The sequence below is a fragment of the Cyrtonyx montezumae genome, unplaced genomic scaffold (assembly GCF_038088225.1).
Source record: "Cyrtonyx montezumae isolate F1298 unplaced genomic scaffold, pur_monq_1.0 scaffold_1, whole genome shotgun sequence".
Lineage (NCBI taxonomy): Eukaryota > Metazoa > Chordata > Aves > Galliformes > Odontophoridae > Cyrtonyx > Cyrtonyx montezumae.
In genome coordinates this window covers 8,340,926-8,362,319 of record NW_027071825.1, presented here as the reverse complement: position 1 = coordinate 8,362,319, position 21,394 = coordinate 8,340,926, and the positions used below count along the sequence as shown (strand labels likewise).

Here is a 21,394-nt window from a genome sequence, read left to right as displayed (position 1 = left end):
AAAAGTATTCACACACCATTATTTCTAAGAAGCTTGTTCCAGGACATTGCATCAAAGTAGAAGTTCTAATCCACGCAGTTGTGTGCAAGGGTTTACATTTTTCTGCTTTTTTATTTTATTTTATTTTTAGAGAGAGAGAGAGAGAGAGAGAGAGAGGGTGGATGAAAGGAAGGAAAGAATTCTTCCAAAAGCATAGATGGTCAGGTATCAGAGGCCAAAATTTAAGATAAAGCTATGGAAAATAAAGATAAAAATCAAGTCCAGCTCCTGTAGATTTTCCCTTTCATGAGGAAGATGTGGAAAGCAACAGTTAGTGGTAGCTAGCAGAAGGAAACAGGAGGTTTATGTTAGAAAGGGAAATCTGACCTGAAGTCTCAAAGTGATGCCAATGCAAAACTGAAGTTATTCTGCAGCAGAAGAACAAACAATGAAGGGAATACAGATTAGATGTTTTTAATTTGTCCAAACCCACACATTTTTGTGCTGAGACACTCAATGCTCTTTAAGCCTCCCCTAAACAACCATGTGTCAGTTTTAAGGATTATCTGATTTTAAAAGCAGCAACATACATATGAACTATCACTAAAATAACATTTTTCCAGTTCTCGAAAACTGGATGAATGTTGGAAGCAGTCACAGGTTGAAGCATCTGAAGTATTTTGTCTCCTCTTTCAAAAAGATAGCTGGATGGAAGGTAGCCATCTCGAGTGTGCAGCTGGACTCAAAGCCAGAGAAGAACTGGGATTCTGTTCAGCCACAGGAAAGCTTCAGAGCATGTTATGCTTTGGCATCAGGGTTCACCAGGCAGCTGGTGGACGTCCAGCAAGGCAGCTGGGGGGTCTGCTGGAAAAGGCACCACTTGCTCCTTTCTTTCTTTGAACTGTATGAATTTTTCCTAAAACTCCCTGGGCGCAGCTACTTCTCTTCAGAAGTGCCCTAGAATCACTTAAAGTACTGGAATGTATTCACTAAAGCACTGCAAAACCTTTGTCTTTTTGAGTGGAGGACACAGCAAAGATGAAGGACAATTAAAACAATCTCTTCTGAGGAGGTAACATCCACACACATTGTGTGGGGACTCATCACCAGATCATATGCTGTAGTTAAGATTATGTGCAGAAAAGAGTTCTTGCTTACTTAGCTATTGTGCACACTGCCACAAGAAATGAGATAAAAAGTAGAAGAAAAAAGAAAACCTGACTCATTTCCATAGGGGCATTTAGTACGCAGACAGAGTCTGCTCTTTAAGCTTTACTCACCAACCCACTTTACAAAAACAAGTTTCCAAAAAGCCCAGCTAGAATGCACCAATTGCTTCCACAGAGCCCAGCTTTTAGAGCAACCTGTTACTGCATTCTAACAGCCTTTTTGATGATAATAAAACCTAACCATTAAGATATACAGGGAAATGCTGATAAAAGTTTTCTTTATGCTGCTGCTTCCAGTGTTCTCCAGCTCTCTGCCCAAAAAGTGACTCACTAAACAATCAGCACGAGATGATGTAAGGCACCCAACTGCTCTCAGTAACGGGCGCAGATGTGTCTGACCAGCTATGCCTCTCAGTTTTCCCAGGCTGTAGAGCAAAGATAAGCCTGAATAGCTTCATTCTGGAGTAAGATATCACATAGGCAATGGTGAAGACAGAAGTCAACTCTGCTGCTTGGGAAAATGATATTCCCCAAAGGAAACTCCAAGAACCTTCTTCTTTTAAGCAGGTGAGTGAGTAGGAAGCACCATGGCAATCAACTCCTGTTAGGTTTCATAATGAGATACAGAATTGTTCAGAGCAATGCAGAAATAATGTTTGCTGGGATTAGGACAGGTTCTGATTTCAAACAAGCGGTGAAAAGCATGGCTTCTTCCATGTTTTACTTTGCATAAGCATACCCCTTTTCAGAACACACAGTCAAACAACTCCCTTCAGCAAGCTTCCCCTCTCCAACTATTTCTACACCATCTGAAAGCCTACAGATAAACGTGAGCCTTTTAAAGCAGGCTCTCCCATCTCAAGCAAAGTATCACTTTACTTCATATTAAGGATGCTATTTTTTGCATTCATGTATTTAATTGAAAGCTGATGAGTGATATTCTTTAGCAGTTAGAGCCATCAAAATGAAAACCAAGCACAGGGAATGTAAAAGCAAGCCTGAAAATGCAACTGGAAATTCAGAAATTAAAAAAGCTTACAGCAATCATTACGCACAGAGGCCAACAGAGAAGTCTAGGTATAACAAAAATGGCACGGGTGCTCCTTTGTATGGTATGTCACTTTCCATACAGCAGCTGAGACTCACACCATTTTCTCAGGATCACCAGGACTGTAAGTGATGGAATTTTATTTCCTCCTCTACCCTAAACTCAGTCTGCACAAACTTCCTTTATGCAATAAAGAAACTCTCATACCCAGCTCCTATATTTTGGAAGCTGGACTTCCAGCAGAACTCCAGCTTGTGACAAACGTTGCTGCTGCAGTGCTGCTCTGTTGATGACACACTACTCCCCATTTTTTTTAAGATGTGTAAGAGCAGAACTTTTCTTTGATAAGCTTCTGGAGTCAGCTCAGATAAGCTGAAGGACAATACTGACAATGCTATTAAAATCTGCATCTGTTCTCCCACTGGAAAACCAGTCAGGTATAGACACGCAGTGTTCACCAACATCTGGCTACTGTATACCTCAAACCCAATTTGAGAAGCCACATTCAGTGTCCACAATAACATTGATAATGATACAGTACCACTTGTATCCAAGTAAACACTGCCCTTCAGATCAGAATCCTATGTTTTCCAAGTTGCAATTATAGTATCACTCCCCTAAAACAAGGGTTGTCAAATTGTATATGAGAAGAAAATAGAAACTATAATGAATAAATACATGTTCTCTCTTGGATACTTGTCTCACTCACGCAACAGCAGAGCTGCTTTAGCAAAGTAGATGAACCTAAGCAGCCTATAGATGATTCTTCCCCCTTCTCCATCTTCATTATTAAGAGATGCTGTATTCACAATATTAGTACAGGTGGTCTAAGCTGTGACAGGAGACAAGGAAGAGTAATATTATTGAAAAACTTGGTTGAGTCAAGTTATAGACACAGTCGGCCATACTTGGCCCAACAGCCTTCAAAAGTTAGCTCTCACACCGCTTCAGGACACTTATTCTGTTACCTGCTCATAAACAGAGCCCATTCTGCATTAGGAAGCTGACTTTAAACTTGTGGTTTTCTTCATAATCCACACAAGTGAAACTAACCACTAATTTGTAGTTGAGCCAAATATCTTTGCTGACATCTGTATCTGAAATCCCAGCAGAACACTCTCACTGATTTTCATCCAACTGTGATAAAATGTATTCAGTGATTACACATTTTATCATCAACACAACTGATAATATACCCCAGATCTGCAGAGGGAAAGGCACAACTTAGTCCTACTATTTGGAAGTCAGGTAACACATACGTAGTTATGGTTTTGGTACTCTAAACCTGTTAACTTTGCAGTTAATTCTCTGCCTAAAAACTGCACTTCTGGCAGTAAATACCTTTTGCAGATCTGAACAGGAGTCACCAAAAAAACAACAAAATTCCATCCAGTAATCTATTCTCTTGTCTTTTCAGACAAGTCCTGTAGCAAGAACAGACAGTTTTCTAATGCCAGTGCATGATGCTGTTATGGCTGCATTATTTTATAGTAATCCTGACAGAAAGTTCAGAAGCTACATTAGCTGTTTGCAATTTACAGTTCCAGTTTTCTCAGCACATACTGAAAATTATTTAGTAGAACCTAGAAATATTTGCTACCTACTGCTACTACCTTATACCAATGATACCATTTATTATGCCAAAAGACAAGCAAGCAGAAGAAAAAAAGTATCAAGTACTTCAAAGGAAACAGGAGTCACCCTGCTGGCTGTCACTGCTTTTGCTACTGTGTAAGCTGTACTGCTCTAAGGTGTGTTTTGCAAGGCTAGCAGGACTGAATGTGCAGTCCCACTCCTGCATCTACAACCGACTGAAAGCTAGAAATCTGCAGAGGCCATTGCTTTTACTTTTTAGAGGCTTTTTACACTCTACTTGCATAGCTTATATTTTATTTTTTTCCACAGTAGCTCGTATGGTGCTATGTTTTGGATCTGTGATGACAAACAGTACTGATAACACACCAATGTGCTAGTTCTTGCTGGGCAGTGCTTGCACAGCACCAAGGTCTTTCTGATTTCTCACGCTGCCCTCACAGCTATGAGGCTGGGATCCAGAAGAAGCTGGGACAGGGCACAGCCCAGACAGTTGGCCAAACAGATATTCCACGCCACGTGACACTGTACTCAGCAATAAGAGCTGGGAGGACAGTCAGAGTTAGCACTTACTGAGGAAGGCAAATGCAGTATTTGTGATGGAGCTCTACCTTTCTGGAAATGGCTGTCTGTCTGCCTGCCAATGGGAAACAGTGAATGATTCACTACCTGATGACCAACAGGGCAGTTTGGAACTGCCAACTCCGCAGAGAAGCAGTCACAGCCTCAAGACTGGCAATGTTTAAGAAGCACTGGGACAATGTTCCTAGATACATGGTTTAACTCTTAGTTTTCCTCCTGTGGAGTTTGAAGTTGGACTCAATAATCCTCATGGGTCTTTTCCAACTCACGGTATTCTCCAATTTTGTGAATCCTCCATTTCACTTTGCTAGCATGCACAGCTTCTGGAGGGGGAGAGAGAGAACAGCTGTGTGATGCTGAGCTGCCAGCCATGGTCAACCCTTAACATCCCTTTCTGTTTCCCAGCATGGGGCTCAAAGGGTTCCAGATAATGACAAATTTGATTGGAATGTGCTAGACTGAAATTGTAGATGTTATATCTACTTAGCTATTAACTGGCAGGCTCCTGCACTTGCTGCAGTGCTTGCTGACTGTACAGTGTAGCAGAGTCCACTCCTTGCTAGAGGCTGCTTATTTTTTCTTCCTACAATTTTAACCATTTTACTCTGCTGTGCCTGGGAACATTTTCATATCAATGACAGCCACACACCTGGGCTGACAGAGGTGGCCAGGGCACTGCTGCTGTTCTGTGAAGGCTGGAATGTCTGTAGAAACTCAAATCAAAAGGACTGTGGCTGTGGACAAGTCCAAGCAGGAGAACGTACACTCCATAGTATCTTTGTGAATAAGGCAGTGCTGAAACACCCCAAAGCAATTGTGGCTAAGTCCACAAAATGGTAGGTAGATCCGTGGCACACAGTAAGGCCATGGAGAAGTAAGTCCACCGTTAAGGGTCTGTGGCACATGCAGAAGCCCATGCTGGAGGAGTTCACTGCACTGACAAACCCAATGGCTAAGGGAATGGTATCTGCATATATCAAAGGATGGAAGGGCCAGCCGTTAACAAGGATGCATTAGATAGCATAACACCTAAGCATTATGGAATAAGAGGAAGATATTGCACTGGTTAGAACTGGGATGGGTAGTTTTCTTTACACTAGCTCACACAATGCTACGTTTTGCCTTTTTGATGAAAAACAGTGTTGACAACATACCTATGTGCTAGCTGCTGTTGAGCAGTGAGAGTCAGGGTCTCCTCTGCTATCCATGCTGCCCTGCCAGCTCATATGCTAGAATGCACAGTAAGCTGGGAGGGGGCATTGTCGGGACAGCTTATCCCAGACCCAAGAACGTTCTCCATGACCTATGACACAGTGCTCAGCAATAAAAGCTGAGAGGGGGCATTCAGAGCTGTCACTTGTCTTCCCAAGAAACTGTTATATGTAATGGATACTTGCTTTCCTAGAAATGCCCACACACCTACCTACCAATAGGAAATCGTGAATTAATTCCTTATTTTGCTTTGCTTGCATACAAAGCTTTTGTATTAGCTATTAAGCTGTCTTTATCTCCACCCATGAGTTTTCCCACTTTTACTCTTCTGATTCTCTCCTCCATCCCACATGAGGGGAGCAAGGGAGCAGCTGCATGGTGCTGAGCTGCCTGCTGGACTCAACAGTACACATTTGCTGCCTGACCCCACATCTGCTGGAGCTGGAGAAAACTCCTGTGTGGGAGAAGTATCAACTTGATTATTTTTAAACTTCTGAGCAAGCCTTTGAGCAATCATGCTTCAGGACTTGCTCTGAGCATCCATTTACACCTCCAACATCTGACAGAAAGCAGGAGCAAGCTGATAAGCTGCTCCAGGTGCACTGAGGTCTGACAGGAATGACTCCTGTCTGCCTGCTATCATAGGGTTTAATTTCTGTATTATTATTGTGCAACACTAAGGTGGGTATTCAGACAGCCTGCCAAGATAAATTAAAGGTCTACTGGCTCTTAACAAGAAACAGTATCCCCATCCTTGACTTAGAGGTTACAGGTGACACTGCACATTAGGCTCACCTTGCTTTTGTCTTCTTCCTGAAGCTGAGATACTAAAACGTAATCACGAGCAGTCATGCATGATTTGAGACATTTGGCTCCTGGCATCAGTAAATGCCCTGTATTGCAGCATAAAGACCAGCTGGAGAACTCTGCACTCAAGTTCTGTGAACAAAAGAGTGCGCTGCCTTCCTTTGGCAGCAGGGTAATTCACTGCATATTGTTAGTTAGATGCTGTTGAGAAAACATATTGCCACCATTCAGCTGCTCAGGAGCTCCACTCACTGTGCAGGGGAATTCTATACCCAAAACCTTCACAAATTTTTATTGGAGGTTGGCCAAATAGAGCTGTGGCTGTTACTGGGTGCAAATGCAGCGACTTTATCCCAAGGTATGCAGTGTCTGAGTCTTCCAAACAAATTCCTCCATGCTCCCCTTAGGGATGACCTATCAGCCCAGACCAGAGAATGCTTTTCCACCTTACCTCTGGAAAAGGCCACACTCTCCTTCCCTCCCTCTGCAATTTAAAAGTGATACTTCTACCAAATCAGGACATTCACATGGGGAGCATCCCACACATCATTCCCAGCTCTGACTTTTCCAGTTTAAAATACTGAAAGTACAGAGTTACTGAACGCTTTGGGAGATCTGCACATAACAGTGTCCTTTCATGAGCTGTTGTTTGGAACACACAGTCTCGATCCCCGACAACAGTGCTTCAATGATACAAATATCAGTATTATTAATGACAGAAGCACTGTTTCTTCATGACACCTTCTCCAGGCTGCACAACAGCTTCTTCAGGAATACTGACAAGTGTTTTCTGACCAGTTCAGTTAGGTCAGCCCCTTACAGCAGCCATCTCACACCAAGCCTTATTTTTTTTTTCTAATTAAAAAAGCCCAGTACCAATTGTTTGAAGTCACCTATAACTGAACTTGCTTTTCTTTTTTTTCTTTTTTTTTGCTCAGTTCAAGCAGAAGCAAATATTAGCTATGTAAACAGTTAAAAGCATTTACAAAAAAAGATACTCTGAAATTCATAGAAGCAAGCAAACTGATTTGACTGAACTTCACGCTTTCAGGAGAAGCGTCTAAAAATAGGTAGTGTCAGCTATGCAAGAATTTAATGAGCAGTGGCCAGCACTGGGAGATCTGTCCAATTTTTAAAGCGTCAGAGTTAGCAGAGGAAATGACTGCAGGTCTGGAGATCCAAAAAACTGAAGATGATCCTCCTCCCTCCCCTTTGGATTCAAGCACCCACATACCTATGGAGAAAAAGAGCCCTCCGGGCTGAAGCAGACTGAACTACAACAGAGACAGAAGCCACAATTCAAGCACAGGTTGAAAAGTACGTTTTGAAGTTCTGACAGTGCACGTTATGCAGATCATACCCCTTGCATGTGCTTATTTTCTATTTGGGATTTTTGATGCATATTTTACAGTTTATTCTGAACATACAGATGAGAGAGCCAAGAACAGACACCCTTCGGTTACCTTTCTGCTTGCAGCCAGTTATGCTCTTTGAGGCACAGAGATGGTCTCCCCCCACCATCCACATATGCATTTTTAATTCATTACTAAAGAGAGAATCAGACTACTCTCCTTGCACTTGCAAACCCCCCCTTGCTCTGGCACAAAGGAAACTTTCTGCCCCATCTAAAAACTTCAGGCAAGCAAGAGACGATGCATTTCTCTGCTTTCAGTGCTGGCAACCAATGAAAAAACGTTGCACCAAAGCCTTCTGAATGAGGTTATAAAGTGTTATGAAAATAACGCTGCCTCAAGGAAAGTCTTCCAACCCATTTCCGAGCCTTCCTGGCCGCAAGAACAGAACCTAGGAACAACACGCACTTAAGCTGTCAGTGCTGGAGAGAGAAAAAGGGTCCCAGAAAGCGTAAAAACTATTAAACTGAAAGTGAATGGAGCTAGGTAAATCACCCCCATCCAAGTGTTACGGGCACATAAAGGCACACAGGTGAAGAGGCTAATAAAAGAGCCGCTCTAGCAGCGAGCACAGCTCAGACGCACGGTACTCAATAAAAGGTGTTTTTTTCCGACCAAAAGCAGTGCAGGAGCGGCTCTCCCACGGCCCCACGCATGGCAGCCCACACCCCAACCCCAGCACCGGGGCACCCCACGGACAGTGGGGTCTCATCGCTGTGAAGTTCCAAAGCGCTTCGGCCCCAGTTTGCATCCACCCCTTCTGTTCCCCGGGTGCACCCGGGGCCGGGAGGCGGCACCCGCTCAGCTCCGTACCTGGAGGGTCCATCTCAATGTAAAAGATGAGCTCAGTGGAATAGGGCATCATCACCTCCCTCCAGTCCGTGTCATCGCGGTCCATATCCCACACCGTGTTGTACATCGCGGCGGGCAGGCGGGCGGCAGCACGGCTTTCTTTGCAGTTAATTATTAAAAAAAATAATATATATATATATATATATTAAAAAAAAAAGTGGAAAAAGGCTTCTGAGAATAATCCACCTGCTCTAAAATAACGCTCCGGGCTAAAAATAAAAATCGCTACGTTAAAGTTAATTACAAAAAAAAAAATAAAGCCACGCAAGACACCTTAGGGCTGCCCTGCGGGACCTCAGACAGCTAGCGATAGGGGTAGATAGATATTACACACACAAAGCGCTTCTCGCCGCTTGTTTAAAAAGACAGCTTTCCACAGAAAAGCCACTTTCCCGAATCCTCTCCAAAAACCGCCATTCCTCAGGCTATCTTTAAAAACACCTGGCGGACGGCAGGACAAAAACCCCGCACAAAAGGGGTACAGCGGCAGCTCGGGAGGAGGCGGCTCCGCTGTCGGCTGGAGCCCAGGCGGCAGCCCGACGAGGAAAGAGGGGGCGGCGGGAACAATACCGGCAGCCGAGCTCGGGCGGGCAGCCCGCGGCGGTGGCCGCCGTGCCCTGCGTACAGCCCGGCCTGGCTCAGCCGGCGGGTGCTGTTGCTGTTGCTGTTGCTGTTGCTGTTGCTGCTGCTGCTGCTGGTGACGGCCCCTCGCTCTGCGCGCCGCCGCCGGCCCCGCTAGGTTTCATTTTAAGAGGCTCTAAGGGGCCCAACCGTCGCCAACCGCCTCTTGCCGAGCGCGAGGCCACGCCCCCTACCCGGCGCGGCGCGGGTGGGGCGAGGGGGCGGGACCTCGGGAAGGCATTATAAGCGCGTCGGGGAGCGGGCGCTACCATGGGAGAGATGAGAAGAGGGGGGGGAACAAACGAAGGGAAAGGGTGAGCGGTCCTCTTTGCTTCTTCAAAATACACCCGACGCTTCTTCGCTTTGTAAAATTTTTGCCGGCTCCCTGTTGCCTAATCCGGCAGCTTTTTCAGCCCGCTCCTCCCCAGAGGCGCCCCCTCTCTTTGAGTGGACGAGGGCGAGTGGTGCGCGCCGAGCCTGGCCCGTCGCCAAGGGGCTGACGCCGCGGAGCACGCGCGAGGGGCGGGGGGAGCGGAGCCCAGTTGCCGGAGCTGCTGCCTTTGTCTGAGAGAGCAGCGAGAGCCGGGATTGGTGGAGCAATCCGAGCGGCTCGAACAATCAGAAAGCGGCAAGGCCGGCCGGCTCGATGGTGGTTGGCCGGCGGCCCCGGTTACTAAGCGGGACAAAGGGAGGCGAGCGCCGATGGGGAGAGGGCGGCTGAGGGGTGCGGGCGCCCCCGGGATGCGGTGCTCGGGTTGGGGCTGAGCCCCGCGGGCCGGGCGGGGGGCACTGGGGGGGACGCGGCAGTGCCTGGTGGTCGGTGAGGTGCCCCCAGCACCAGCGAGGCCGGGCGCAGCGCTGCGGGTCGGGCCTGGACCCGAAGCGGCGTGAGGGAGCAGCAGAGCGAGAGCCCCTGAGCGCGCCGGGCCCGCTGCGGAGGGAGCGTCGAAAAGCACCGAGCTGACGTGCTCCCTTTGCGCTATAGACGTGGACGCTTTGCTTATTAGCGATGCCCAGAGCGGCAGACAGCCTCTGGCAGGGCTCCCTTGGCTGACCGGGGCTGATCCTGGAGTGGCACCCGGCCTGGGCACAGCACGCTGCGGTTTGCCCACGGCCTCAGCACCGCTCCCGCGGCAGCTCCTGGAGGGGCGATCAGCGCTGTGGCTCACGCAGCCCTCTGCAGAGAAATTAATTGAATATCCCCATCCACAAGCTGATTAATCTTATGATAAGCAGATAGCATTCCTCCTCCTAATTTTTAAATTAAATGTTTCTGCTAACGCAAGGCAGCATCTCTAGCTTGCTCGGAGTGAGATGCCCTCCTGTCAACAGACCCCCACCCTGCAGTGGTGCTGCGGTGGGTGCACGAGGCCCGAGGGTGCTGGTGGAGGTGGGGCTGTGCCACTGCAGTCCCATCTGAGCTGAGGACAGGGGCTGCTGGCCCTGCTGCCACCCCCAAACTTTGATAAGTAGCTCTTGGGAGGCCGAGGCTGAATTTGTTCCCCCCCCCCACCTTTTTCCTGCACCTCGTTATGAGTTCCACCCACATAAGACCTAATTACTTGGCTTTTATGCTGGCAAAGTGGATTTCATTCTTGCTGTTTCCCATGATGGTTGCCTTCATTTTCATGGTGGCACTGATGGTTACAGCTTATTGATGTTTTCACTTTAGTGATTTAAAGCAGAATACATTTTGTTATTAGCACTGGTTTCTCTCATTGCTGCTTTAATCAAAGACGCAATTTAAGGCAAAGGATTGCGTGTAATGGTAAACAGTAGGATAATGCCTTGAGAGAACAGAATATTAATGTGTTTTTATTTCTCAAAACTGAGCTTATAATATATCCAGGATTGCTTGGCTCCCTGCACTGACATGTGGGGCTCTCCCTTTCCCAGCACTGGGAGCGAGTGGCTGTGTGCATGCTGGGGCAGAGGGACACATGCGTGTCACGTCACAACAGTTCCTTTGGAGTGAGTGAGCAAGATGAGGGGAGTGCTGAGCTCACAGAGGTGCTCTTTCTGAACAATAGGTCACCCCACATCTGGAAAAGCTATGTCCAAACACCAGAATAACACAATGCATGTCTTTTCCAACAGGTCTGCATTGCAAAGCAAGACTGAAGGCAAGATGAGCACTATGAGCACTATGCACTATCCTTCCAACACATCTCCTGACCCAGTGTCAATAGCCACCAGTTTGCTCCCTTCCATTGGACCTGACAGCTTGCATTTCAAGTCAAGATTAAATATTGAAGTTTTGAACACTTCCATGTGCTTCAGGCGGTGCTGAATGGCTGCACTGAAAGGCACCAAACACAGAAAAGCCATTTGTGCCAAACTGCTTGGTTTCCTCTTTACTGAGCCACGATAGTGTGATCTCTGACAGCTGAATGTGGGCTGCAATGGACTGTTATAGCTGGAGGACTGCAGGAGAAAGGGGAGGGAGGGGGGGGGGCTCAGCCCACAGTGCTGCCAGCCCAAGTCACTCGAAGATGAGAGATTTTGGGTTGGGCTGGGTGCTCCTGAGAACTGAATACAATTGTCGCTATTAGCAGAAGCTCGGACCCTGCTAGAGGTTTGCTGGCACAAAGCAGAGCCTTGACCAAGCTCCATTCCATTACTGGCCTCGCACTGTGCAACCACTGGGATCTGTGAACTGCTGAGCTGGTGGCCGCATTCTGCTCAGGATGGAGTATGCTGTGTCTTCCCCTGCAATTACACAGTCCCTGCCCCCAAAATACCACAGAGACTGCAAAGCATTTGCCACCAGATTAAGGGTATTAACCCCTGTGCTGTGCTGAGGTGACAGGGCGAAGTGACAGCAGGTTCCCTCTCCATGTTTCCTTGCTTCTAGCAGGGACTGAGTCTCCTCCTTAAAGCATTGGTTTGTGCCCTTGCAGGCTGCAGAAGTGTTGCCTTGCTCCACCCCAGCTGTGGCCGCATTTCTGTGGTGAGGAAAAGCTCGGCAAGCATCCCCAAGTAGGGTGCTTTGGTTTGAAAATTATATATTGCATGAAAAACCTGTATTAAAGAATAATATGTGGTCTACAAAAGCATCTAAATGAAACACTTCTATGTTAGGAAGTGTCTTATTTACAACTGGCTGGGCAGCCTGCATCCCCTTCCCTGTGCTGGGCATGCTGCAATGAAAGGGGCCAAAATATGGGCTCACATACACAGGGGTTGCAGCACAATGCATGCACGGAGCTGGGCTTGCAAAGAAATCACACATTCGGCATTTCCTAACTTAAAAGCGCTTGGCTTTGCATTGTAAACAACATTCTTTCAACATTAAAAGAAGAGAGAGAGAAAAAAATAAAAAAAGAAGCATAAGGTCTTTGAAATAAATTACTAAAATGTAGGTTAGGGTGGGGGTGCCCAGGATGGGGGCACGAGGGGTGGGCAGGGGGTGAGGGAAAGGACACGGCGTGCCGGAGTGCTGCTTTGGCAGGCAGTGCCGGGCCAGCTCTTCAGAAAGTTCACGTTCAGTTATTGTGTTGTAAGGCTGCCAAAGTTTTCCTGAGGAATGCAGGCAGCAGAAGGGAAATGGCGATTTTCAAACTTTTTCCTTTTTTTTTTTTTTAATAACCCAGCCAAACCAGAGTGGAATTTCATGGGAAAAGCGAAAGGTACATCTCTAGCCTCGGGGCATCATCGCTGCCAAATTTCAGAGGAGTGGAGGTGTCCGGACATCTCCGGAGTAGCACACACTCGCGTGCTCGCAGCCACCCCAAGCATCCTCTCTGCAGGAGAGTGCTCCCTCTCGGCTCCCCTAGAACACTGACACTAACACACAGCTCTTACATAAACCAAACCTCCACAGCGCCAAAGCAGAATGCAAATCCTGTTTGAAAGCATTGCAAGTTGGACTCTCGGGGCGTCTCTATCCTGGTGCCAGCCCACAGCTATGTGTGGTGCTCCGGGACCCCACTCCGGGACCCCCAGCCTTGGAGTGGGCACCTTTGTCCCCTCACACTGGCAGCACTTGGGGTCTTTTTGCAGAGGGCAGAGCTGCCCACACTCTGGGCTATGGCACCCTGGGGTCTGTGGGGCCATGGAGCTGCCATTCTCCTTCCATCTCCCCCTACACTAATTCCTCTTGTCATTTCACCAGCGACAGAGTCAAACGGAGCAACCCGTTACAGGAGAACCCTGGCAGACTGATTGTGGAGGGTTTCAGCCATCCCCATTTACACAGGCTTGAAAAAAAATTTCGCCTTGGGTAGCTCCAATTACAGAACGATGGGACCACACTCCGGTCCCTTTGTGCACTTCACATCTCTGTCACCGTGCCAGGGCCTCGCTTGGAAATACTGAGCAGAATGGAAGGAGACTTGTAACAAGTTCAGAGAAATTAGGGCGAAAAGAGCCACCTTCTCCTAGATCTGCAACCAGGACATTTTTGAAATGTAACACTGTATAGGAATTTTAAATATTTTTCACTTCCTTTATTCATTACTTTAATGCGCTGGCACTGCTTGCACGGATTTTTTTTTTTTTTTTTTTGCAAGGAATGTACAATAACCACTCTGTAAATTCCTCAGGTCTGATTTTAAGAGGAACTGTAGAACTTTATTCATGGAGGAGAGAAATAATCCCAATCCCTTCCTGCCATAACTCTTTCTTTCTAATAAACAGCAGCGCATAGTTTAATCACACCACGAGCATTGGAGAGAAGAATGCAACAGCAAATCCAGGGACACAGAGATGTCCCTGTACTGCCACCACCCCTGGGACCTGAGGGTCCCCAGGTTTGGAGGTGGCACAGCACAGCACCTCTTACTGCTGCTGGGCAGACCCAGAGCAGGGACTCCCTAGGGTGTGAGAAGCCATTTCGCTTCTGGCCGTCCATCCAGGCCAGGAATTCAGTGCAGGCGGCGTGCTGGCTGCTGCTCTCCTCGCATGCAATCCATCGTGCTCTGCTCCTAACTCCATGTGCTTTCCCTGTCACTTTTCCCAAATGGAAACATGGCTCTGTTTGCTTTGGAGATCATTTTCCCTATCTTTCTCTGCTTAGCAGTAAATAAGTGCAAGAAGGAATGGCCTCTGAATGCTGGGAGGAGAAATAAAACAAACAGCCCTACGTAGGGTGAGGGCTTATAAACCAGCACATGGATGTGGTGCCTTCATTGGGCAGCCAGGGATTGGGACAGCATAATTTGGTTGAATAATGCTGGGTTCCCAAGGGAAGAGCATCAATTCAGGTTGAATATTAGGAAAATTTTCTTCTCAGAAAGATAGGTGTTGATCTGGCTGCCCAAGGAGGTGTTCTGGGACTTTGGGGATGTGGCACTGAGGGACATGGTCAGTGGGCACGGTGGGGTGGGTTAGGGTTGGACTGGGTGATCTTTTCCAGCCTCAGTGATTCAGTGATTCTAATTTCCTGGAGGTCAGGTGTGATGAAGTAAAGAAACTGGATGGGCCAACTTGTGCTGTGTTGGAAAGGACCTTAAAGCCCACCCAGTTCCAACCCCAACTGCTGTGGGTGGGTACAGGTCCCACCAGATCTGCTGCCTGGAGTGCCACCCAGTCTGTCCTTGAGCAGCTCCAGGGATGCAGAATATCCTTTCAGCAAGGGCTGTTTCCCTATCAAGTGCTACCTCCAGTCCCCAGCCATTTGGGAGAGAGCTTTTCATGAAAGGAGGGGGAAGATTAATGTTATTTTTCAACAGTATAATGGGAGGTTTCCACTCCCAAAGTACTTCAGAGCCATTTTGCACAAAGACAGAAAAATTCCATCCCCAAAGGAGAGAGAAAAAGAAAAACACATTAGAGGGAGTTATGAGTGCCTGAATGAAGGGTTGGTGGGAATGGAAACTTCCATGTCACTGCCTCCCTGGGCTCCTACAGAATGATGCTCTGGGGGTGAGAAGGCTGTTGGGGTTTCAGCAGTGCCTGCAGCCTCAAGTTTCATGTACACTGATGACATGGGACTCTCAGTGCTTTCCACTTAAGAGTAGGGAGAAAATCTTTCTGATAAGAGAGAGATAAATGCAAAATATGATCCCAAGAGCTTAGAGGAACTTTTCTTTGAGCCAATTCTTGGCATCTCTAAGTGCTTGGGGTTACCTGGCCAGGAAGAGGGTTGGAACGAGCATGTTCCTCACCTACCTCTCACTGCTGCCCTTAAAGGATAGCTTGGGTGGCACCTCAGCACGGCACTGATCTCACATTCATCCAAGAAAGGAGAACCCCCCCCCCCCAGTCCCTGTGATGGAGATTGCAACCTATGGAAGCAGCGATGGGAGGAAACTGCCTGAACAACTCATTGCTGTAATGAATGAGATGGAGAACAGAGAAGGGGATGGGGAAGTGGGGACAGCACAGAGCAATCTGAGCTCCTGATTGGCAGAGAATTTGGAACTTAGAGCTGTCTGTGAGAATCCCTGCTCAGCCCCACATCAGCAGCAGGGATGGGGAGCCCTTCACTTCAACCAACATGGCAACAATCCCCTTGGCTAGGACAGCCTGCATTTCCCATAGCTACTGCTTCCCAGAAGCCAGAGGACATCTCAGCCCTGGCTCTGCTGCCTTGGCTCATACCTCCTTCCCATCCCAGCCTGCAGACCTGGCACAGGACTACTGCCTGCTTTGCATCGTGCTGGGCTCCCATCACCCTGCCAGCCCCTATGCTTGTCCCTGGCAGCAGCCCCTTGCTGCCCCCACTGTCCCACGCCGGCTGCGAATGTTTTCTGTTCCTACAGAAATCCAGCTGAACATAAGACTGCCTTTGCTTGCCAAACAGCCAGAGCTTTTCTCTTGCTTTTTAGTTGTGAGCAGCAGTGATTTTTGCTCAGCAATGTCCAGATGAGAGGATGTCAGTGCCTTGTGACAGAGACACTCTGGGGGTGACCCATGGCCACCCGCTGTCCTTGCCTTTTGCAGATCACAGCTGGTGTCTTTGTCCAACCCCACATTTTGAGAAAGGCCTGTCAAAGTGTGCAGTGACAAAGCTGTGTCAAGCCCTTTCCTAAGAGCAGGGGTGGATTTGTGCCGCCAGCACTGGCCCACACTTATTAAAACTGTGAGAACCTCACCCATTTAGGGACCAGGAACCAGTCATCCCAGCTGGCACCACCTGAGCCCTATGGAAATGCTACCAGAGTGAGAAGCCAGCAGTAATCCCAACCCACGGCTGTGCTGATGATGGGTAGCCATTTACCCTCAGCATCACTGAAGTGTTCACCCATAGATCTGGAGCAAAATCATGGGAAAAATGAGTGAAGTGCCCACTCCTATAGAGTCCCCCAGGTGGGCACTGGATGCACAGGAGCATCAATGGCACAAAGAGTTCAAGCCTCCCAGTTAAATACGGGAAGGAGTTAGCAAGTCTTTGTGGAGGCGGATTAGAGGCAGAGGTAAATGCTCCTGCTAAGTGTAATCTGCCTGGTTAAAAGCTCAGCTCAGCCACTATCCCAGCATCTTCTTTGCTGCTTATAAATATAGGAGACACAGCTTCGAACAGCATTTTTTAGTTCCTTTTACCTATTTATAGACCTCTGAGATGGGGCAGAGCTTCTCTCCCTTCCCCTCCTCCCTAGTTTGGGTCCTGTTTGGGTTCCCCCCATTCAGTGCCCTCTTCTTTATGGGATGGGCTTGGTGCTGGCAGCCTGGGGCTGGCACAGGTGGGAGCTCAGTCACCTTGGTTCCTCATCAGAGGCTGTTCCCACTTGTTCCTCATCCCTTGTCCTGCAGCTACCAGCCACCAGCCCTGTGCTGGCCTCAGCTCACCCAGCTGGGACCAGCTGCTGAGATAACCCGCCCACATCCTGCGGGTGCAGCAGGAGGGGGATTATGGCTCATGGGTCAGGGCAGGTGAAGGCAGCTCCCAGTGATATGGAATTGGGCTGGTGACAGGAACAGAGTGCTCTGCTACCCCACATGCCGGGAAGGAGCCATATCCATGCCCTCCAATCAGTGAGACAATGTGTGAGAGGATGGTGTGCTAGGCTGGGCCTGACACATATAGGAATCCCACAAAGAAGTAGCAAATGACAATATAGGAACATTTCATCTCTGTGTAAAAGCCCTGTTCTCAAGAGGGTTAGGACTAAGATGGGCACAAGAGGGAGGCAGCTCTGCCTGGACCATCTTGCCCCATGACAGTAGCATCCCAGGGACTCCCTGTCTCCACAGGTTGTATACCCCTGGGTCTTAAGGCTGGAGCAGAGGGCTTTGGTAGGCAGCACAATGCGTGAATCGTGGATTTATTGGGATTACAATATTTTCCATGCATTCAATCTAGCTGTCATGAGTCCAGAGCTATTGAGAGATCAGAAGATGAGAAGAAACGGGGGAGAGCCCAAGGCCCCTCTATCTCCACCCCCAGCCCCATCCTCATCCCTAACCTGAATGTTATCTTCAGCCCCCAACCTGAATGTTACCCATCCCCATCCCCATCCCTATCCCCTGGGCTTGCAGGAAGACCCAGGGCACCATGCCCTCTCCAGAACCAGGGCACATCAGTCCGCCTGGGCAGGCATGAGGGATAGGTGGCTCCAGGAGCTTGTTAACCTTAATCCTCCCCTGGATTAATACTGAGGGGAGCTGGGGACAGTGGTTAAACCCACAGGAGTGCAGCACCGGAGCACAGCACTGGGGTGAGGAGGGGACAGAGGGCTCAGAAGGGCAAGAAGAAGGGCAGGTGGTCCCATGGCCTAGTCAGACATGTGGCCATGGATTTTGTGGGCATAGTGCTGGGTCCAAAGGGACAGGCAGCATGATGACTGGGGTATCTTGAGTGACAGAGGGGTGCTGCAGGATCTGTCATCATGGCTTGAAGCCCTGGGATCTGTCCAGAGGTGTTGGGAAGGATGGGAATCTCCTGCTGTCAGAAGGATGCCTTTTTGGGGAAATGCCTCTTCCTGGGGCTGAGTTTTCAGCTTGGTTCAGAAGAGCAGTACAGGGATGCTCAGTGCTTACAGAGCTGCTGCATGCCAGCTGAGAACCCGCCAGGTCTTGGCATTAGTGGTGCATCCCTAGGTATGCTAACAGGGCTTGCATGACCATGCTGGGACAAAGCATCATCAAACGTTTCTCCACTTCCCCATTAACCAGAGAGAGGTATCAACAGTCCCATACAGCCCCCCGACACACATCTCCAGGCATCCCCAGCCCCAGCAGAGCCCCAGGTGCCCATGAATGAGGTTGGCATCCCCCAGCAGCACAGGTACAGTTCCCCTCTGGGCATTCCCACTGTGGATCCATTTCACCACGTGTGAATGTGTGGGACTCAGGATCACCCAAAGAGGGACCAAATCCTCTGCACATCCCAGGAAAATGCCATGGGATATTGTCACCCATTCCAGCATCGCCAGTGTGACCTTGGGCACGTCCTGGCAACTGCCTCATGGGGCTGTGGGGCCATGTGCCTGTCCCCTGTAGCAGCGAAGCAGGACAGGATGTGCTGTTCTAAGTGGCATCTTCACCAGATCTGATCCAGCCTTGCAAAGCCACAGCGCCTTCAATTCCCTTAGCACTCCAAATCTGCTACTGTGCATCTAAGCGGATTATTTTAAATACCCCATGATGGACTGCTCCTTTGTAATATAATCCAGCCTCGTGTGTCCCATTCCCCTCCTATTTGCTGTGATTTAGCTGCAGCTGTGACAGCTAAAAACCTCCCCAGCTCCCCTTGCTCCCTAGGAAACATCCTTCATGCCAGCCCTATCCCCAGATCCTGCTCTGCTCCATGCTGTGGGACCCTGGGGTTGCTCCTGTTACCTCCCATATGCATCCATATAATGCATCCAGGTCCAGATCCTGAGCCCTTCACTCAGAGAAGACCCGTGCAGGAACACTTTTGGGTGGATTGTGCCTGCTTAAACTCATCAAGCCTTAGCACATACTGAACCCATACTTGAGGGATGGAGTGGGATGAGGTATCTGAGCCCCCCAGCTTCACTCGTGGAGATGGCAGACATGCTGCTGCTTTTCCAAGCACTCCCCTTTGGGGATTGTCTGATTAATAAGGGCTTGTTATTTCCAAACTGTTTGAAATCGTGTTTATTTTATCCGCTGCCGGATCCCTGTGACTCGGGGCTTCATCGTTAACTGCCAAAGATGAGTGACAGATCTTGCTAATTATGGCTAATGATGGCCTTAAAGGATTCTCCGCACGCACACGTGCATTTGTGTGCACACATGCCGAGGGCCATTTATAATTTAAAGTGGGGAGACTCATTAATGTAAAGCATGCCCAGATCAATTGCCGAAAGGCAGCACTGCAGGGCCACAGGCGAGCAGGAAGCACCCAGAAGGAACCTGGGTGGCAAAGCTCCTTATCCTGCTTCCACCTTTCTTGAAATAAAGGAATCCTTGAGCTCTAGGAAGGGATGTGCTGCACACATGGGGGTTTTCTATTGCTTTCTGCAAGGGAAAAGTCAGCTGGATGCTCTGCTAGCAGCAGGGATGAAGCCACTTGGACAGGCTTCTGGCTAGAAAGAACAGGCTCAGGTCAAGCCTGATGGCTTGGGAATTTGTCTTGGATCATGTACACTGTTCCGGACCCCAGAACACTTGGGTTTCTCATGCTGAGACACTCCAGATGTTTCAGTTTAATGCTTTTATGGAAACAGCTGGTGGAGGCGGTGGAGTGGAGCTGCGCTGATATATGCACAGAGGACCGGATAGTTATGGCTGATCCCGGAACACAGAGTGAGGTTGGCCAGGTGGGGCATTACCAAATCCCCCACCACTGCAAATCTCTTCCCATTGTATCTTCAGATGGAAGAAATGGGCCAAGAGAGCAGAAGCTGAGCAGCCAATGCTGAGGGCCTGTGGGCCACTGGACCAAAAATCCAGCAGGAGGGTTTGGATGTTCTGCAGTGCCCTAAACTACGACTTCGGCTTTTACTGAAATCCAAAATGCCTCAGACTTTGTCTAGTTGACTCCTAACAGATCACAGCTGTCTGGCACCGTCCTTGGAGGTGCCTAAGACCAGGCTGTATGGGGCCTTGGACAACCTGAGTTGGTGGGGAGCAACCAGCCCATGACAGGAGTTGGAACTAGATGGGCTTTAACATCCCTTCCAACCCAACCCATACTGTGATTCTATGATTTTTCTACTCAGTGACCCCAGAGCATGGCTAGGACCTCCTAGAGAGCACCAAGCCCAATGCACCTAAGCCTCTGGTTATCTCCAGCATCTTGTCTCCTGGGGGCACTGCAGGGATGTAGGGCACTGTCCCCTCTGCCCCCCTAGGAATCTGCTTTTCTTCCCTAGGGAGCACAGGGAAAGTGTTTTCCACAATGCCAGATGAAAATGGATTCACAATCCAATTTTACTGGAGTACCACTTCAGTGATTTTGATGGAGCCGCTCTCAGTGCGCACTGGTTTGAGCCAGAGGACAGCTGTCGTGGTTTCATAGAGCAGAGGTTCCTTATCTGTGTCACCTTTGATTACTGTAATTGAAATCCTGCTCTGATCTGATCTGTGCCCCAGCATTTCAGCTGCCTGTGTGGCTCCCGGCTCGATCAGCCAAGTGACGTTAATAGATTTTAAAGCCAGGCAGGCCTGGAGAATAACTGTGTCACTGACATCCACCAGCCACTGCCACCCCTATAACACCACCGGGGTCACAATGGGCTCAGCCCCAAACCAAAAGGGTGATGGTTGCTGGAGCCATCCCAAAACACTGGACAGAAAGTGGGGAATTATGTCCAGAAAGCTCATGGAGGGGCTTAGCCCTCACCCCGGCCCCATGCTTCCTCCCGGCCGTGATTCCTCCCCAGCATTATTGTTTGGCGGCACAATACTGCAGGTTTCCCTTGCCCCTTATCAGCCCTGGCCACATGGGCTGAGGAGGAAAAGAGCTTCAATCCGAGCAGAGTGATGTTTCCGCTGGTAGCTGGTTCCTCTGTCACACACCACGTCCCCGTGCATTACCCCTGTTCCTCCAGCAGCAGGCAGGGGCTGGGCTCACCGCCTTGCTGCTACCCTCCTTGCCCCATCATTAATTAAAGACAAGCTAAAATTAGCCATAAAGGCAGCACCACTGGGGTCTCCCACTGGCATCTGACTGAAGGATGCAGCAAGTGGGTCAGGCACGCCTCCCAGCCTAGGGTATCCTGTGTGCTTGGGATACACCATCCTCTGCTGCATCCTTAGGGAAGCTG

General features: G+C 48.9%; 1 protein-coding gene across 2 annotated transcripts in view; it reads right to left on the bottom strand.

The window, feature by feature from the left end:
- Positions 1-21,394, bottom strand: part of PIK3R3 (phosphoinositide-3-kinase regulatory subunit 3) — a 53,460-nt gene that overhangs the window by 18,358 nt on the left and 13,708 nt on the right. The window contains exon 1 of one of the 2 annotated variants that reach the window (XM_065739613.1): positions 8,616-8,775. The exons of the other annotated variant lie outside the window; for it this stretch is intronic. Within the exon in view, the coding sequence (XP_065595685.1) occupies positions 8,616-8,721 (106 nt within the window). The 5' untranslated portion in view covers positions 8,722-8,775. Of the gene's footprint in view, positions 1-8,615; positions 8,776-21,394 lie in introns of those variants that run through there. 2 annotated transcript variants of the gene reach the window in all.